This window comes from Lupinus angustifolius, chromosome LG06 (genome assembly GCF_001865875.1).
Source record: "Lupinus angustifolius cultivar Tanjil chromosome LG06, LupAngTanjil_v1.0, whole genome shotgun sequence".
Taxonomy (NCBI): domain Eukaryota; kingdom Viridiplantae; phylum Streptophyta; class Magnoliopsida; order Fabales; family Fabaceae; genus Lupinus; species Lupinus angustifolius.
The window spans coordinates 1,865,865-1,886,883 of record NC_032014.1 but is presented as its reverse complement, the minus strand read 5'-3'; the positions used below and the strand labels follow the sequence as shown (position 1 = coordinate 1,886,883).

Genomic DNA, 21,019 nt, shown 5'->3' with positions numbered 1-21,019 from the left:
ATTTCCATATGGTTAATTGTGTATGTATAATGCGTGTACTCGAGTCTGTGTGCGCCCGCCTATTCCAACTAACCAATCCAATGTTCGAATATTTTATTAATATTATTATTATTGAGGTAAAAGTTTATATATAATTGGTAAAGAGGGGGAATACTTACTCCTCATCATAATAGGATGATGAGTAAATTTTAAATTATTGAACTAAGTGGATTCCTTCTCATTAATAAATTATTGAAAATTCATTTGTAGTCTATTAAAATTATAGATTTTTTCTCATATTTTATCACGAAGGATTCAAACAAGTAGGTAATTATATGGCACATATTCCATTTCATTATCAGAATATTATTAGTAGTTAGCTGAAAAATGGTAATTTTGGATCGACTGGTATAGAATAATATTAATTGTCCTCTTGAGTCATGTTTGAGACGTTGAATGCCGTAAAGTATAAAAATGTTCCATTCCAAATCTTGGACATGATAAAATAATCATTAAATATAAATGTAGACGCATCATAAAATAATAATATTAATTAAATATGAAAGATGAATTATTCATATATGAGACATTATTTTTATTTAAGAGTCAAATCATTATTAAATATGAATGATATAATGATAATAAAAAAATCTTTTACACTATCAAAATAAATAAATATATATATATATCTTTTTCTTTCATGGAAAATCTGAACCTTGTAAAATTCGAATGAACATCAATCCGGAAGATGTCTCGTATTAGGTTTAAATAGTTAGATTGTCTAGTCAGATCGATGATTTCATATATAATCACTGATTTTTATATATAAATATATAACTAAATATAAATTAAATTTTTGTATAATTATATTGAACTAACATTTATCTTTCTTTTCTTGCTGAAATAAAACAAAACAGTCTAGTTTTAAGTGAATTGCCAACGTTATTCTAGTTTAACCGAATTTTACATGGTCAAACCGGTATTTCTTCAATTTAAAACAGTCTAACCACTCATTTGGTTAAGACTACAAACTAAAACTATTTTCAAGTCTGATCTATAATCAGACCAATTATCCAATCTGATTCTCACAATATTGGACAATCTTGATTCTGATGATTCTACTAAAAAATTTCAATATCTAGTTAAGATTATCAAAAGATATTTGTCGCTTACTCCCTCTTTTATATATATATATATATAATAATAATTTACTAAAATTGAGAAGAATTGTAGGAAAAGAAAATTTGATAAAAATATGTGATTTAAAAAATATGTTTTTGATCACCATCTTTTTATAAATGAGGAGACCTTTTCTTTAGTCAAAATTTCCATATGTTTCTTCAACTCAAAAAACAACATTCTTCAATTATCTCTTGAAATTTAGCATTTCAAAACAATGGCCTTGTACTTTGGGTCTAGAAAGGAACCAAAAATCACCTACTTTAATTATATCTTAAAATTGATAAGGATTTGAGTGACTATAAATTTAATTCGAATTCGAAACTAATTATATTTTTACTTTTACTGTGAACTCGGCTTGATGAAAGTTCGTAAATTACTCGTCAACTTAAATTGGTTTGATTCGTCAAAAGCTTGTGAACTGTTCGATTTGTCCCATCGTATTTATTTAATATATATATATAACTAAATATCCTATACATGTAATTATACATGCATATGGATGATATGATATTATTATTGATACAATATTTTTATTCATAAATGCATCAAAAAAAATATATAATTTGCATTTTCGATATTGGAGAGGAATTTTTTTCTAAGGACAAGGTATGCACACTGAGATGCATGGGTTCTTGTGTCATTAATTTTATTTTAACATTAGATCATTTATTTTTATTTATCCTTCTTTCTAATTACTTTGAATTGCCTATTCTCTAGTGTTTTTAAAGAGGGAAAGGAATAAACAAACATAGTCGTTTTTAGAGTTAAAAAAGCTCACTTATCTAGTCAATGGAATTTCACATATTTCATCCGTACTATCTCTTTTTTTAGTCATTGTTTGGCAACAGTTATCGGATTTTAATTAAACTCGATACAAAGCTGAGTTCCCGATCAAACTACTCTCATCACAAACAAGGTTGTGTGAGAATTGAGAAATACAGCTCAATAACCTGGAGACGCTGGAGAAACCTCTCGTCATAGACCTTATTATAAACATATATAAATGGATATGAATTAAAGTTACTTATCAGTCACATTATCTTATATTTAAAATTTATAAAGTTATTTTTTAGGGTTAAGTTCTTAAAATTTTCATTTAAAGAACAGAGTAAGCCTCTCTTTGGTAGAAGAGAGTTAGAGTGGAGAGAAAATGCTCAGAGAGAGTTTGAAGAGAAAATGTAAATTTTTCTTGTTTGATTTAGAAGAGAGGAGAGACTAAAATGTATGTGGGTCCCACACAAAAAACTTTCTCTCCTCCTTTGGTGAGAAAGTGGGAGGAGATGAAATTTTGGCATGCAATGACATAAATGCCCTTTAATTTTTTCTCTACTTTTTAGTTTTAAATATTATTAGGGACATTTTTGTCATTTGAATCATAACATCATCTCTCTCTTCTCATTTTCTATTCAACCAAACAAAAGAGAAAGAGAATAAAATATCTCTTTCTATTCATTTTCTCTCATTCTTCTCTTGTACCAAACATCACTAAAATCTACTTTATTTCTCCTCTTTCTCTTTCTCACCTCTTTCTTTCTCACTTCTTTCTCTCTTCTTATTTTCTCTTGTACCAAACATTACTAAAATGTACCGTGATCTACGCCTCAATTTGCACAAATGTTTGCATTCAGAAGCAAATAATTTACTAAATTTTATAATTTATGCCATTAGTTTTCGTATGATAAAAATTACATAAAATGACATGAGTGAATGTGTGTATACATATTTATTAAATAATTTAAATGTAATAAATAAATACATAAAAATTAAGAATAACAATTCAGAGAAAATATAAAATACTAGTGCTCTTGATTAGAGTAACCTTGGCAAATTTACTTGATTGGTGCACTTTGACTTAAAAATTACAGTCTTAGTGTACATTTTAAATTATTTACTAAACTAGCGCACTTTCTTAAAAGTCAGCAACTAGATTGTCGAGTGTCTTATTTTTTTTCCCACTGCACACTTAACCCAACATCTTCAGTTTAGAGTTTAATTTGTAACAATATTTTACTGAACTCAACAAATATATTGGAGTTTTTCAATTTTTTTAATTTTATTCCTAGACTAAACTCGGGCAACCATATGAGGAAATTATATTTTATTGAACTGGCTATTTTATTAGAGTTTTGCATTTTTTATTTAATTATTCCTACACTAAACTCATATATCTGATTGTAGATTTTCTTTCATTTTTTTCAGTGCACACAAATCACCACCAATTACAATGAAATTGGCAATGGTGCTGTAGTTTTATGTTTAATTTGTTTTCATTGATCTTTTTTCTTTTCTTTTGAGACAATCTTTTTTATTTAAGTGCACATAATTTTCTTTGGATGTTATTTAAAAAATAGCATAAACATAAGGATGTAGTATTCATATGTATAACAACAAGTGTGTATATGTCACTTGTAAACAATTAGACTTATTTTTATAAAACTATAAATAATTAGACTTATTCCATTTGATTTATGATAACAGAATAGGATGATGAAAGAATTCCACTCTCAAGGGATCACCACAAATCACATTGCTGATTGTCTCAAAAGAAAACAAAGGTAATGAAAAAATTAAATATAAAACTGCAGTATTATTGCCGATTTCAGTGTAGAGAATAAATTAATAAAAATTGTAAAGATCCCATAACCGAATTTAATAAAATATAATTTTCTCATAAAATTCTAATGTGGTTGCAGAGTTTAGTCTAGGACTAAAATAAAAAAATTGAAAAACTCCAACACAATTACCAAGTTCAATAAAATATTGTTACAAATTAAACTCTACACTGAAAATGCCGAGTTATGTCTGGAGTAAAAAAAATAGGAAACTCGGCAATCCAATTACCGAGTTTTTAAAAAGTGCACTAGTTTGGTAAATAATTTAAAAGATATACCAAAGCTGTAATTTATCAGTCAAATTGCACCAACCAAATAAATTTTCCAAGTAAACTTATCTAGGTGTTTCTAGCTTGTTAATGTTATAGGTAAAAATTAGTTATTCATTACTCTTTTTATTTCCTATATGCAAAAAGTGGTTGTAATTTTTTTGTAGTAGATGATTGTCAAAACTGATGGGTAAAAAGAGAGAGAAATGTAATCGCGCAACTACTCATTTCTAAGGTAAAATATAGTTTATACATGTTACCAAACATTAAACTTATAAACTAATTTGTATTAATAATCAGCTTAAGAGTAAGTGATTGATTCACTTATAAGGTCCCGCCAATTACAAGTTACTGTCTCAATATACCACATCAATCACATTCATCCATATAATATAAAAAATATATTTTATGTTTTTATTATTTTTCTTTTTAATTAATTGTCATTTTTAATTGGCTTAATACACAAATGGGACATCAAGTGGGACATGTTTCTTCCTCACCAAGATTTCCCCGTCAAAATATTATTATACTCAAGTTACTCCACAGTGCTGTTTACTTATCTTTCTACCCTCTAACGCGGAATCCACACGTTCCTCTTTCCCATTCCATCTTCTAAGTCAAGTCAAGACATAATATCAATTCCTTCGCCAACAAACTAAAACTCATTTCCTCTCTTCTCAAATATCAACTAACGTCGACCACACCTAACGACAGACATCGTGAAAATTAAGGATGTTGGAGCTGTGTAGAAGGCCATTTGAGACGTGCTTTGGTGGTGGAGGAGGAAGCAAGGATAGTCTATTATGGCACGAGGATTTGGAGCCACATGCTTCAGGGGAATATTCAATTGCAGTGGTACAAGCTAATTCGTTATTGGAGGATCAAGGACAAGTTTTTAACACTCCCTCCGCAACTTTCATTGGAGTTTACGATGGTCATGGTGGACCTGAAGCTTCCCGTTTCATCACTAAACATCTCTTTTCCTTCCTTCATAGTAAGACACTCCTACTGTCCTACGCGTTTTCTTTTCCTTGTTATTCCTGAATTGTTCTCATGTATTACATGATAATTGTTTCTTTTTAACTTAAATAGCATGGATACCTTCATTTAATCATTCCAAATTTTGGTTGTTTAACATTCCTGTATAATATTCATTTATATATTTATATACTTGTATATTAAAAAATATAAAAAAAAATTATAGCATAAACATGGTTTGAAATTAAAATATACACGCTAAACCATATATATGCTCTGCTTTAATCGTATCAATGAATGCGTACTAATCAAAGTTTGAATTTTTAATTTTGAAATGATTACAGAGTTTATTTCAGAGGAAGGAGAGATTTCTGAGGAAGTGATAATGAAGGCTTTCAATGCAACGGAAGAGGAATTCTGGCATTTAGTGAAGCAATCTTGGATTACTCTGCCACATATTGCTGTAGTGGGTTCATGTTGTCTTCTTGGGGTGATTTCAAATAATAATCTTTATGTTGCAAATCTTGGGGATTCAAGAGCAGTGCTGGGTAGGAAAGCATTAAGGAGTCAAGTAAATTGTGCTGCTGTAGTGGCAGAGCGTTTGTCCACTGATCATAATGTTGGAGTGGAAGAGATCAGAAAGGAGGTTGAGGCTCTTCACCCAGATGATGCACACATTGTGGTTCACACTCGTGGAGTTTGGCGAATCAAGGGTATTATTCAGGTAACTTGTGATATTCAACATGCTTGCACATGTATATTTAGTTATTTACCTTCAGCACATGAGTGAAATTCTTCTCCCTCAACATTCTGAAGAAACTTCTTTTTGAAATTGAATCAGTTGCATTTGCATATTTGCAATATTAATTACTACTTTATGTCCTGCTTGTGAATTCACTATTATTTTTTTGTTTTAAAATAAAAAGTTGTTTAACTGTGTTTCACTTCATAGGTCTCAAGATCGATTGGTGATGTTTATCTAAAGAAACCAGAGTTTGACAAAAATCCTCTATTCCAACAATTTGTATGTCCAGTACCTTTAAAGAGGCCTGTAATTACAACACAACCGTCAATATTGACAAGGAAGTTGACAGCAGAGGATTTGTTTCTGATCTTTGCATCAGATGGACTTTGGGAGCATTTAACTGATGAAGCTGCTGTTGAAATCGTCTTCAGAAGTCCAAGAAAAGTAAGAATATAATTTTCGTTTTGAATGCCTATAGTAACTAAATTTTGAATCTCCAATATATTGTTGTGGTACTACACTACTAGTTAAGAAGTAGGTACTGGTCTAATTGTATAAGACATCACTAGATTTCGAGAAAGATGAGAAGGTTAAAAACAACCCACAAGAGATAAAATTTTTACCATAAGGTGAGAGGATAACTTCAATAGTAAAAAAAAAAAAAGACTACTAGCTAGCTATTTGTTAAGAAGCAGAGACATTTGTCATCAAATTTCGTGACCTGTACAGTATGAAAATATGTTGTTATAAAGGATTTTAATTCAATTGTAGGGAATAGCAAAACGATTGGTGAGAGCTGCATTGGAAGAGGCTGCAAAGAAAAAAGAAATGAGATATGCAGATTTAAAGAGAATTGAAAAAGGTGTAAGGCGAAAGTTCCATGATGATATTACAGTGATCGTTATATACCTAGAGCATTCACAAGGTTCTCTGAGTCGTAGGCCAAAACATCAGGGTGGTTGCATTAGTACTCCTGTAGATATTTTCTCTCTGAATGCAGATGAAACTGACCTATAAACTACCCAAGCTACTAGTACTACGGTCTTGAGTCTTAAATGCCTTGCCATGTGCCTAGATATTGATCGCACAATACAATGAAAGGTATCAGTGGCTAGAGTAATGATTTATAAATATGAATAATTAACGGAAGAGGTTGTAAATGTGATGAACACTGATAATTGTAGATTAACGTTCTTCTTCCAAATATCGTGATAAATGGATCTGTTGTGAATATGATTGAAGACAAAGGTCTCTACTTTGTCGGCTTCAAAATATATATATATATAAAAAGGTAATTAATAAAATCTTTATACTATATTAAAACTTTAATTTTTATTATAATTTAATCATATAATAATAGTACAAAAAATAAAAAACAATCATCTTCTAATAAGACGTGTTATATATATAAAACAAAGTAGTTGGTAGAATTTTGATACCAAGTAGGTTAAACTCCATCATGAATGTTACTCCTCGTCTATATGTATGTCTGACTCATATAATTTTTTGCATCTAACATCTTGGTAAAATTCTAATTTTCTAATATTACCTTAATAACTTCCTAATACCATATATACTCTCAATCAGTGTTGTTTGGTCTGGATCGGGCTGGACGGTCCAATCAGTCTGATCGTAACACACTATAAGGGTGGTCCCGTACAACCAAAAAATTGGGATGGTCTTCCAGACTGTTTCTGGTCGTCCACAATCTGGTCTAACCAGAATAATCCGGTTGGTTAGACTGGACTGGTCTAAACCTAATTAAAAAAATAAAAAATTGAAATAGAAACCGTTCTAATCCAGAACACTCAACGCAAAAAGGAAGAAATAGGAGAAAACATAGTCGTCGCTTACCTTAAAAAACCTCTCTTGCTCACCGCCCTGCCGTCGTTCTTCACTGTTTCTGGTCATCGTCTCCGTTGTGCCGTCTAAGATTCTCGCCATCTAATATTTTGTCTTGTTGTGCCATCATTCTAAATAGTACTGAGCCATGTTGTATTGTGATGAATTCTGTCCATAATCCATATTATATTTTTAATTGATAGATAAAGTGATATTTCTTGGTTGTTAATTAATAGCTTCTCAAAAGTACTGCTAAAGTTAATAGCTTCTCAAAAGCATTACTTTGCAAAAGCACGGTTAGACTCCTTAGACTTCAAATGTTAAAATTTACTTCTCAAAAGCACCACTAAAGTGATATTTCTTGGTTGAGAATCTCATGTACAGTACTTTTGTTTATATTTGTTTGAGATGGAATGAGTGAATGAGATAAACATAAAGGATAAACATTACCGTGTATAATTACAATAAAATATAAACAATGGGGAAAATTTGTTTAATACACTTATATTTTAATTTATGTTTATACATTATGCAATACATGATATTGATAAGTTTATTATTCATTTATTTAATTTTATTTTAAATTTTAATTAATTATATAATATATATATATATATATAATTATATTATTATGATGTTGTTCGGTCTAATTGAACAATCTAACCGGTTAGACCTTATACAAGACTTCTTTCGAGTTGATGTCCGGCTTTGCTTTGCTCTCAATCCTCTGGAAAACTTCTTATATCAAAAGAAGCCTTATATCCAGCATGTCAATCAACCATCCTAGGTGCATATAATCGAATCTATTAAGACTTTAACAGTATCAAATTTCTACTCACTAGTAAAACAGGCAATAATTGATGTCAATATCCGTACCTCAAGATATGGGCATATATATGTCTTCTGACTTTGAGATATTAAATCTTATTATAATATTTTATTTAGATATATGTGTGTGTATGTGGTAGCAGTTGTTCCACGTGGCCTCCACAAGTCCAAATATCAGAATGGGGCCTGAAAGCAAGATGTGACGCATTCAACGGTCGGTATTAAAACAAACTAGAATTAGAGACACAGAGAGAAAACAAGTGGGAGAAACTTAGGTGACAAAAAATGGGGACAGTGGAGGAAGCTCACAACGTGAAGGTTTTGGGATCCGGGACAAGGTTTATAGTACTGGCTCATGGACTTGGCACTGATCAATCTGTTTGGAAACACTTTGTACCTCATCTTCTCCACGATTACCGTGTCATTTTGTACGATATTATGGGCGCAGGTACCACTAACCCTGATTACTTCGATTTTGAGCGCTACTCAAGCTTAGAAGGTCATGCGTATGATTTGCTTGCCATTTTAGAAGAGCTTGGTGTTCATTCATGCATCTTTGTTGGTCATTCTGTTTCCGCTATGATTGGTGCGGTTGCTTCTATTGCTCGCCCCGATCTCTTCCTTAAGCTAATCATGCTCTCCGCTTCCCCCAGGTATTCATAATTTAAATTGCAATTTAAAACAAACGTTTAAGGATTTTAGCTCTAATGAATCAAAGATATGTTTTAACAATTAGAGTGACATTTTCCAATTGTATGCAAGTGCGGCAATCGATCAGTGTATTATTAGTATCTGAACAGAGTCGCGTGTCAAATTAAAATAAAGAAAAAGAAATGAATACTTTAGATATATGCATATAATATTTTAATTAGATCAAACACCATGCCCGTAGATCAAGTAACTCGGGTTGCTGCTCTAAAGTCAACTTCAATTTTCGAGAGTTATTAATGTTTGGTTAAAAGTCTGTTTCTGATGGTTGCTTATATAGCTTCTTTACCCAGGCAAAATATGTATAGAACTATTTAGATAACAAAAAAAGTAAAAGTAAACTGTAGTTTTTTTAAAACTAGCTTTTTCTGGAAGCTACTGTTTAAAGGATATAAGCGGGAGCTGCTAATTTTTTTCTTCTTATTTTTGTTATATAGTATTGCATATAGTATTCAAGGTATTTAACAAATTGAAGTTATTTTTCCAAATAGCTTTAACTCACAATTTGGTAACTACAGATTTATCAATAATAGCCTACAACTTTGAGGTAACTTCAATTGTAGTTTATCTTCTAGTTTTTTCATATCAATTATTAATATTCATAAATATTAATAACTAGTTAGTAGTAACCAAGTTAATATGCTATTATTTAAAAATCATATCAACTTTATGGTACTAAAATATAGGCTTAATTATCATGAGAAGTAAACAATTGATTTGTGTCTGATTTCATGGATTTTATACTTGACCAGGTATTTGAACGATGTGAATTACTATGGAGGGTTTGAGCAGGAAGATCTGGATCAATTATTCGATGCTATGGCAGCCAATTACAAAGCATGGTGCTCTGGGTTTGCTCCTCTGGCAGTGGGTGGGGACATGGAATCTGTGGCCGTGCAGGAGTTTAGTCGAACCTTGTTCAACATGAGGCCAGACATAGCGTTAATCGTGGCACGCACAATTTTTCAAAGCGATATGAGGCAAATTCTTGGCCTCGTCACCGTTCCATGCCATATTATACAAAGTAAAAAGGATATGGCAGTTCCAGTGATGGTCTCAGAGTACCTCCACCAACGTCTTGGTGGTGATTCCATCGTTGAGGTCATGGCGACGGATGGTCATTTACCACAATTAAGCTCACCCGATATCGTTATTCCGGTGTTGCTCAAACACATTCAGCATGATATTGCAGTGTGAAGGTGAATAGTGATGTGCTTCTATTGTCTTTGGCTAAGAAAATTGAAGGAATCCCTTTTCTTTTTGTACTTGTCTCGTACAAAAAACAAGGGAATCATGGTAATTGATTCTCGTAATTGTTTGTAGTATCTTGTATGTGATTAATTATGTGGAGGTTTCAAGACTTGGTCCTAGTGAATAATCATGTCATTGTTCGTCACTACATTGTTAGGGCAGCATATGCAGGACTTCAAAGTTGGTATACTGGCCAAGCTATATACACTCAGCTATCTAAGGCTGCTCTTCTAACCAATGTCGTTTATATGGGTAGTACTTTGCAATCCTCTCATTCTGTGATGTATTTGTGATATTTCCAATCAGTATAGGAAAGATTGTATAAATGTGTTTGTGATTCTATCTACGTTTTTTGGGCATTTGCATTTTGGTTGATGTTCTCTTATCTGAAAGAGTTAAAAAAATTCAACCTTTATAAGCAACAAGTTTCACATTTCAGTCATTATCTATTTTTAGTTTTATTCGGTACAGCTGCAATTTGTCTCAGGCTGCTCAACTACAAAATTTCATCGTTGTTGTTAAAGTCTGTTTTCCCTCTCGGCATTGGTATGCTCTTGTTGGTACTCCCTCATCCTTCATCATCTCTATTCTCTAGTCACCCGAACTCTTTCTAGGATAGCTTGCTCATAAGCATTTCTTTTGGTTGAAAGATTTTTTTCTTTAGTTAGCTACTTGACCCATTCTGATTTTAGTTATTGTTTTTTTAAGTTGATAGCTCCTATATTTCTAATCGGTTTTAATTTTATTCATGGTCGTTAACTTTAATGAAGGATAAAATGCTTAAAAAAGATACAAACTTTTTCAATATTTTCTTTAGGATATAGTTATCGATGTCAAAAAAACCATACATGTGAGTACCCGCGGGTAAAATTCATACGGGCACGGGTATGAGACACAAACAGGTACCCACGGATATTATAAACGGTTTTTAAAAATAGTTGTAGTACATACAGGTGGATACAAGTATAATGGTACTCGTACCCCCGGTACCCTTTATTTATATAATTAATATATTATTTACCTATTTTATTGAGTTTGGGGTGAAATACCCTACAAATATTATTTATATTATTACATGTGTAGAAACACACATGTTTTACAAAGAAAATATATACTTTTTGTTAAGGAAATGAGAACAAAAAATTACACAAATAGAAAACACCAATAAATTTAGCATTTTTGCCAAATATTCAATCACAAGGTACAAAAATAATTAAGTTTCATCTCATTTGAAACATAATAGAAGTAAAAAATTTAATATTCATTTATAATATAGGAAACTCACGAGTACCTAAAAGTATCCGCGAATACCCGCACACGGATACCCATACAGGTACAGATGGGTATGAATAATTCTCTCTTATTTTGAAATGAGTAGCGAGTAACTACTACCTGTGCCCGATGCCATCCCATATATAGTCGGGCTGTTCCTCCATTTTAGTATCATCCAAGTCGGACTAACATCAAAATTGATTAAAGAAAGGACTGAAAACGTAAAAAAGCATCACAAAAATTAGAAAAGATATCCTATGTATTATTGTTATTTAATTTTTTTAATCATATATTAGTTCTTTATATATTAGACTTATGACCAGTGTTGTTAGAATCGACCGGTCGGTCCGATCGGTCTGACCGGTCCGATCAGTCTGACCGCTGACCGGACTTGAAAACGGCTCTGGTTTGCCGTCTTAACCAAATAAGAGTTGGACCGCTTTGAACCGGAAAAATCCGGTCCGACCATGTTAAACCCGGTTAAACCGGATTAACCCGGGAAGTAAACCGGACAGCTCACTTAAAAATAAAAAAATGGGACAATGTTCTAATATTTTGTTTTACTACGGTCCAAAAAAAAGATACAGATTTATTATTTCAATATAATTATACATAATTATTAATGCTATAAAGTTTTACATTTATATATAACTATATATTTATAAATAAAAATGATTAATTATTTACGAAATCATCCGGCCAGACCGGACGGTTTAACTGTTTAAACCTAATATGAGACTTATGCTGGTTTGACGTCCGGCTCAGATTTCACTTATGACTACCTTTGAAATTAATTCTTATTCGACCATCCAATCATAGTAGTCATAAAATAAGGTGAACTCGCATGTCATAAAATAAGCCTCGACTTACACTTTCACAAAATAAAATAGTGCAGCGCTCAGATGTACCTGAAAGCTTTTCTTGATACAAGATGCTGTATAAACAAATATTTTAATTAATTAATTTTCTAAAAAAACAACAACAACGTAAACGGAAATGAACATTGAGCACACGGTGACTTGACTTATCTTCTTTCCGTTTCTTCATCCAATATCGTTTTGATCCGCGCGGGGCTTAACTCGAATCTTTGGACCAGTCGGAGTTAGTAACTCATGGCGCTGGCACCGATTCAGTTCATCTCCGCCGTGTCCGTAATAATTCTATTATACCTTGCGCAATTGGCTGTCTCCGGTGACCCTAACGACTTCTTACTCTTCCGAAGTGGCGAGGAAGGTTCTCTTGCTGCCATGATTCTACCTCTACACCTTTCTTCTCCCAATTCTTCCATATCTTCATTCAATCCCCGTCGCCGAATCCAGCGATCTGATTCCAAACTCCACCCTAACGCTCGCATGAGACTCTATGACGATCTCTTCCGCAACGGGTTTACCTTCACTTTCTCTACACCTTTTTTATATTTCAATAAATTCTGAGATTACCAACAAGGTGCTGGTTTCGGGTCTAGTAGTGTAAGGCCCCACAAGATCTCAAGATGACCAAAAGCCAGTTTGATTCCTGACAGCGACAGTTGTCGGGGCCATTTACGTATTTTGAAAGGATTAGTTACTTATCCTTGATGATACAAAAAAATAATCTGAGATCTGAGATTTGTGTTTTTTCTTTCCTTCTTAGGTACTATACGACGCGGCTTTGGATCGGTACACCTCCACAGAGGTTTGCTCTTATTGTTGATACGGGGAGTACTGTTACTTATGTCCCGTGCTCCAATTGCCAACAGTGTGGTACGCACCAGGTACTATCGTCTTCATCCTAATTATAAGTTCGGATCAACAATTTGATGTTTATATTGACTGAGGACATGACTGTGATTCTGAAAACCAAATTACTCAGAATGTGTTGTTTCATAATTTGGTTTGTCGCTGAGGTTTTTTCAAACACTTAATGCAACCTCAGGGTAGGTGACGAAAATGGAAAGGTGGAACTTGGAGGAGTGAACATTGATAGGGTGTTTGGACACAAGTAGTGACACAATACAGATACTAACTTTTTATTCCTTTATTTCCTATTTTTACTTCTACCAAACACACCTTATAGTTTGTACAGTAGATTTTTTATTGCCTCTCGGATGTTTATTTTGTTTCCTAATTATTTCATCTTGAATTAGATATAAAAGAATAGTTTATATATTTATTCATTTTAGTTGGAACAAAATAATAAATTTAACGGAGTTTTTTTAGATTAACTGCCTATCTGCCCATGCGTGATGATGATTGTATGCTAAATTGTTTGATTTATCTAAATTAGATTGGATTTGTATGTTCAATTTTATTTTAACAGGATCCTAAGTTTCAGCCAGACTTGTCAAAAACGTATCAACCTGTCAAATGCAATCCAGGTTGCAACTGTGACAATGGCAAAAATCAATGCATGTATGAGAGACAGTATGCTGAACTGAGTACTACCAGTGGTGTTCTTGGTGAGGATGTTGTATCCTTTGGAGGTCAGAGTGAGCTTGCCCCCCAACGTGCTGTTTTTGGCTGTGAAAATGTTGAGACTGGTGATCTTTATAGTCAGCATGCTGATGGCATCATGGGTTTAGGCCGTGGAGATCTAAGTATTATGGACCAACTAGTTGAAAAGAAGGTCATAAGTGATTCATTCTCACTATGCTATGGTGGAATGGATGTTGGTGGGGGTGCAATGGTTCTTGGAGGCATATCTCCCCCAGCAGACATGGTCTTTACACATTCAGACCGTGGTCGAAGGTTTGTGTTTCAGAATACAAATTTCTTATCATGCAGATATGGCATGTCATGCATTTTCTTAACAATTGCATTTTATTAATTTCACACATTTACTCTAGTTTTGCGATGGCACAGTCCATACTATAATATCAATTTGAAGGATATACATGTTGCTGGAAAGCGGTTGCCGCTAAACCCAGAGGTTTTCAATGGGAGACATGGGACTGTCTTGGATAGTGGCACAACTTATGCATACCTACCAGAATCTGCGTTTCTTGCATTTAAACATGCCGTAAGTTCTATAAAAAATGTTATGGTAGAAAGAATGTTCTTTTAGTTGCACTTTTTAAGCTCACATTGTCTTTAAACACCTTGCATTGTTTTGTAATTTGTGAGACTTGTGTTATCTGGTATGGAGCTAGAAGCCTAGACTGAAGTAGTTGAAGGTGCATATATATAATCATCTTTAAGAATCTATTTTAGGAGGCCATATATAGACTATAGGACCAACTTCTGTTGGTTCAAGTGGTACATGTTTGATTCCCTTTAAGCCATGTCTCGGGTTAAAGTCTTATGGATGGAAAAAATATCCGCTGGAAGAGTTAGTCTCACATACCTGTGGATGTTCCTGATGCGGACATGATTGCCTCCAGTGCGAGGATACCTTGAGAAATCAAAAAATATATATAGACTATAGGAATTATAAGTACATAAAAAGAGTTTTTGTAAAGAATATTTTGGTGGAGGCCATTATTCCTCCATTGCACAAAGGAGTGCCACGTGTGCTTTTATTATTGGTGAATCATGTCTATCTTACAGATACTGATACTGACATATTGTTGTTTTGATGATAAGTTAGTAATGATCCTGGCCTTGCTAATTGTTAAAGGAAGTTGGAGGATTTAAGCACATTAAATTATTTACCAGATGACATTTGTTGTGATCTATGAATTTATTGGAGTTTATCTGATGCACTTTTGCATAGTTATTTTGCATTGTAGATTTTATTTATTCTTACAGGCAGCATATGTGCACCATAGGGGTAATTGGGTATCTTATGCAGGCTGAATAGTTGACGTATTAAGATGCAATTGTTATTTATTCTTTTGGAACATGAATCAGTCACGTTAAATTTTCTAATAAATATGTTATACGAGTCAACCAAGATTTCTGCAAATGCATTTCAGGAGCAATGAAGCTGTATTTCAGTCTTAATTTTTATGGAGTTTCAACCCTAATCAGCTCATGGAATTAGACAATTTAATTAGTAGTAAAATGTTTGTGCCATGTTTCATGATCATAGATTGTTTTAGTTTTTAATCATTTTTTATTATGAAGTCATAATCATACTAAGTATCATGTTTTGATAAAAATTTCATCTTATATATGTGATGAGTCTGATTATATATTTATCTGTTACAGATTACGAAGGAACTCAAGTCTTTGAAACAAATCCATGGTCCAGATCCAAATTATAATGATATATGTTTTTCTGGTGCTGGAATGTATGTCTAATTGTCTATAGCATTATGAAGAGTAAAACATACATGCCATTGCAGCTTAGTTAACAGTTTCAGTTCCCTTGTGTTTCAGTGATGTTTCTCAACTCCCTAAAAAGTTTCCGGTGGTTGACATGGTATTTGGAAATGGTCACAAATTGTCACTATCACCTGAAAATTACTTGTTTCTGGTTAGTTATGTAAAAGGGTCATTAGTATCTTTAGCTATTTTTACAGGTTGATTGATTTCCTAATCTGTATTTTTCACGGGGCTATCTTTTATGAAGCATTCAAAAGTGCGAGGTGCATATTGTCTGGGGGTTTTCCCAAATGGAAATGATCCAACTACTCTTTTAGGAGGTAACTTATTTAATTTCGATAACTTTATTACCCTCGTTTGAAATATTGTTCCTCTTTTTTTGTTAGATGCCTAACTTCTGAGCTATAGATTTGTGCTATACTTTGATCACTCCTGCATCATATTTGTTTGTGTAGGTATCATTGTCCGTAACACTCTTGTAATGTATGATCGCGAGCATACAAGAATTGGATTTTGGAAAACTAATTGTTCTGAGTTATGGGAAAGACTACACATCTCTGATTCTCCAACACAAGTGCATCAAAATCCGAAAGTAACAAATTCAACCAGTGCATTTGTGCCTTCAGTTGCTCCATCTGCATCACAGTATAATTTACATCAAGGTATTGTAAGCTGCTGATATTGTATTTTAAAATATATATATATATATATATATATATACACACACACATATATATCATGTTTAAACATGGATTAGAAATTTGTGTAATCTGTGTAATGTAAATTGCTCAGGTGTTCACTGATGACTAATGTACTTTCATGAACTTAATGTGCAGGTGAACTCCAAATTGCTCAAATAATAATTGTAATTTCATTTAACATAAGCTACATGGATATGAAGCCCTACATTACGGAATTGACTGGGCTTATTGCCCGTGAGTTAGATGTTAATACTTCACAGGTTAGAAATGGCCACTGCAGTTGAGGAATACATTGTTTGATGCTTACAGCTTTAAGCATAATTAATAATTTCTATGTAATAAAAGGGTGTAGTTAACAGAATACATATGCAACGTTGGCTACCTTGGGTGCGGTATGGGTTGGGATTTAAGTAGTGGACTCAATGTCCTAGGTTTTAGTCATGTGACAACTTTCGAAGGTGCACAAAACACATGTTTTCAGCAAATTCTTCCTTGTTCATGTGCTTTGTTACTTATTGATAATTAGCATTCTTGGTTCAATGTTCACAGGTTCATGTAATTAATTTTACTTCTCTTGGAAATGGTTCCCTCTCCAGATGGGTCATAACCCCGAGGCCATATGCTGATTACATTTCTAACACCACTGCAATGGTAAGGACACATTTGTTCATTTGCGTTTGTGTGAAGGCTCCCATTTAATGTTGATTTTCTATGCCACAGAGTATAATTGCCCGGCTTTCTGAACATCGCATGCAACTACCAGATACATTTGGAAGTTATAGGTTACTTGATTGGAATGTTGAGGCTCCATCAAAACGGTATTTTTTTCTTGAAAGGAAAAGAAGTCAGAAAACTATCTAGGAACACCATCTTGTGTTTATTGTGGTTGCAGAATTTCCTATTTTATTATGTATATAGTGCATGTAATTTTATTATGTAGCGCATGTAATTCTAATGTCCTAATTTATTTATTAAATTTCATGCTTGATGGTTATGTTTTTTTTTTTTTGTATCTGATGTTTTGGTAAATAGTAAATACACAAGTATGCCTTTTCATACTTATTTATACTGATATTCATGTATTTGTATATGCCGTTTTGTGTCCTATTTTGAATTGTACTCTCTGGTTGTCTACGACATTGTGTCCCCTTGTTGAGTGTATTCATTCTTTCATCCATTGAACATTTAGAAGGTCGAGATTTCATTGCATTTTCTCAAAGCAATGATGAATACATTTCTACTTGCTCACCTTACATGTCTTCAATAGTCTTTTTATGGGATGTATAGGTTAGGACTTTATCTATAACCATTTGGGATATTAACACAATTTTCAACAATGATGCAGGACTTGGTGGCAACAAAATCATTTAGTTGTGGCTTTAGCTGTTCTACTTACATTGCTTGTAGGAGTATTAGCCTTTGGAATATTCTTAATATTGAAAAACAGACAAGTCATGCACTCCTACAAGCCAGTTGGCGTGGCCGTTCCCGAGCAGGAACTACAGCCATTATGAGCTTCCATTTCTGGCGGTGGCGGTGGTATTAGTGTGCCTAGCATATTCGGGGCCTGTCATGAGCAATTTAAACAAACCATAATCACTTATCTGATCAAGATTTTTGTTTCAGGGAAATGTGTACAGAAAGAATTCTTTAGAAATTGTATCATCTGCAAACGCAATTTTGTTTGTGAATATTGTAATAATATACGGACGAATCTGAGTGACAGCATTAGGATTGAACTACAATTGGACCACGTGTACTGGTTAGTGCATTTTTTTCACTTTCTTTCTCTAACGTCTTCAGCTTCTTCCCCTCACCTTCTCTTTCTCCAATGTTTTATTTTGAAAAATTAAAAACTGTTTCTAAGCTTTGAATTCAGATTTGGTGTGATAAAAAAATATAATTCCTCTTCGGTGGCATTGAAATACATATATTCTTCCACGATGATCTTTCACTATTCTCTTCCATAGGACCTCCATTGTAGACGAGGAGAGAGAAAAACAGAAAGAGAAAAGAAGAGGAAGAACAAAATAAACTGTGAATATAACCTAGAGAATATAATCACATACCAATCTACCAAACTAGTTAGACAACAGAAAAATGGGAAAGAGAGCTTACATCGATCTTTGTTCAGTAATAAATATTTGATTCCAAAACCTTACTGTCAACTCAAATATCCTTGCAAGCTAAGTTAGATATTTATCAAAAGACTAATGTTTTTTTGTTTCCTTTATTTTATTATATTTGCAACATAGAAATCCTCTCCAATAAAATAGTAACATATGCAATTTTTAGTGTCTGTTATAACCCACTCATAACTGCTGATATTCTTGAAATCTTAAAAGTAATACTCCTGAAATCTTCCCTGCAATTTTCACATGATGGGTAAGATGGTCAAGTGACTAATTTCAAATGGGAGAGGGCTAAACTTTAAAGGGAAGGGTGTTAGAAATTATAAATTTCTAATTAAGGTGAGCATCATATATTTGATACAATGATATTAGCTATTTATTTTTGGATTACATTATAAGTGATCTAATTACTGACACTCCTTAGATTTCTAAAAGGATATAACGGATATGGGCTTAATGGGTGATACCCATCAGGTTAACCCATAGGGGATAATGAGAACCCTATAAGTTAACACATCAGGAAGGTTATGGTCCACAATACACAAAATCAAATTTAGTTTTCTCATCTCCCCATCAGAGTGAAAACGCAAGTCCCAAGAGGAATCAAGGATTTGGTTGAGGAAGACCATCATACCACATCTCTTTCAGAAACGTAGATCAAAGGAGCACATCCAGGAAAGGAACATGGATTCAGGTATGATACTGCACCCTTTGATTGATTCATATATGTGCGCGAGAATCATTAAATTCAAGATCCTAGGATTGGTATTTCACCAATCAATAAGGAATTTCCAACAAGTGGTATCAGAGCGTAGGTTCTGGATTTTATGATTCTCCATTAAGCCATTAACGGTGTTTTCCCAAAAAATCTGTATGAACCCTAATTTTAATTTGGGGATTATTGAATTATGTTTCCGCTGTTATGTTATAAAGAATTGGGATTTAGGGTAGAGATTTCAGAAAGAGAATTCGTAGGGCAAATTGATTGCTATTTGTTGGGAGCAAACTCTTGCTTTCAATTTCTATTTTGTCCGTGAAGTTCTTGCCATCACATGGCTGTCAGTGATGGTTAAGAATGATAAAGTACTTAAGAAACTAATTGTTTTTTTTTTAATTTTAAAAGTTATGTCATGATGTGCTTATTTCACAGACAATAATTAATTCAGTGCACATATCTTGCAAAACTTTTGGGGAACTCAAAATACCTTAACATTCTTGAAATGGCAGAATACCTTTGTTCTCCATATTTCTGTTTATATGGATATAGCTTTGAGTTAAGCTCTTAAGCTCATTTTTTTTAAGTTAGTGCTTATGGATGTTTGCTTAAGTGCAAGTGTTTATATCCAAATGCTTTCTTTGCATTGTTTCTTTAAATAACTTACATTGTTTTGATTTGGAATTATATGAATTATATTATGGGATTAGATTTGGTAATCATGAAAGATATCAAATCTGAAGATTTTAATTCCAAGATTATATTTTTTGAAATAGACCTATATTGTTTTAATTTTTGTCTTGTAATTATTTTGGATTAATTGATGCAATATGTTGCCAAAGTAACATCTATTGTAGAAATTAATTGAATTACACAGATGCGTATGAGATTATTTATGCGAATTGTGTTCGGCCCAAAGGAAGACACAATTTGGCAAAATAATGACATACATGTGATGATAAATATGTAACAATTATAAAGTTTTTTTTCATGTGAACAATAGTCGCTCCAAAGAAATGCTATTATTTGACAGAACTAATTGTTAATATTTGATCATTACATTGAGAGTACCACTTACAAATTAAATTCTTTGTCCAAAGATTAGAAATTTATGTTGTGCTAGGTATCTTGTGATGGGTCTATTATATGAACATGTCTTGTTTGTTTATATTTAAACATGTCATTAATTCTTTGTCATATGGATTCGATGTCTTTTACCAATGCTGCAAATTTTTCTGCTCAAATTAGTAACATCCCACTACTGAATGGGACAAACTTTAAGGTCTGGAAGGAAGCCGTAGAAATCATTCTCGGCTGTATGGATTTGGATCTGGCACTTCGTGTGGAGAAACCCATTTCCACTGCGGAAAACCTCGATGAGGCTAAAATTGAGAAATGGGAACGCTCTAACCGAATGTGTTTGATGATCATGAAACGCTCTATTCCAGATGCGTTTCGGGGCTCTATAGCTGAGGGTGAAAGTGCAAGGAAGTTCCTTGAAGAAATAGAACAAGTCTTTGCCAAGAATGAAAAGGCGGAGACGAGTAGCCTTTTGGCTAAA

At 33.0% G+C, this 21,019-nt stretch overlaps 3 protein-coding genes across 4 annotated transcripts; all 3 read left to right on the top strand.

Moving 5' to 3' along the window:
- Positions 4,607-6,845, top strand: LOC109348792 (probable protein phosphatase 2C 78). 2 transcript variants are annotated; one of them, XM_019589355.1, is made up of 4 exons: positions 4,607-5,036; positions 5,365-5,744; positions 5,973-6,209; positions 6,518-6,745. In XM_019589355.1, exons 1-4 carry the CDS (start codon positions 4,775-4,777, stop codon positions 6,620-6,622), a joined length of 984 nt encoding a protein of 327 aa, XP_019444900.1. In that variant the 5' UTR covers positions 4,607-4,774; the 3' UTR covers positions 6,623-6,745. The 2 variants fall into 2 exon arrangements, with proteins under 2 accessions (XP_019444900.1, XP_019444899.1); XM_019589354.1 differs by having other exon boundaries at positions 4,608-5,036; positions 6,537-6,845.
- On the top strand, positions 8,663-10,759 carry LOC109348794 (probable esterase D14L). The gene is made up of 2 exons (XM_019589356.1): positions 8,663-9,088; positions 9,896-10,759. Exons 1-2 carry the CDS (start codon positions 8,721-8,723, stop codon positions 10,338-10,340), a joined length of 813 nt encoding a protein of 270 aa, XP_019444901.1. The 5' UTR covers positions 8,663-8,720; the 3' UTR covers positions 10,341-10,759.
- On the top strand, positions 12,589-18,396 carry LOC109348791 (aspartic proteinase nepenthesin-1-like). The gene is made up of 12 exons (XM_019589353.1): positions 12,589-13,050; positions 13,299-13,419; positions 13,965-14,392; positions 14,507-14,663; positions 15,794-15,876; positions 15,965-16,061; positions 16,158-16,230; positions 16,366-16,572; positions 16,747-16,871; positions 17,161-17,262; positions 17,332-17,429; positions 17,957-18,396. Exons 1-12 carry the CDS (start codon positions 12,779-12,781, stop codon positions 18,123-18,125), a joined length of 1,932 nt encoding a protein of 643 aa, XP_019444898.1. The 5' UTR covers positions 12,589-12,778; the 3' UTR covers positions 18,126-18,396.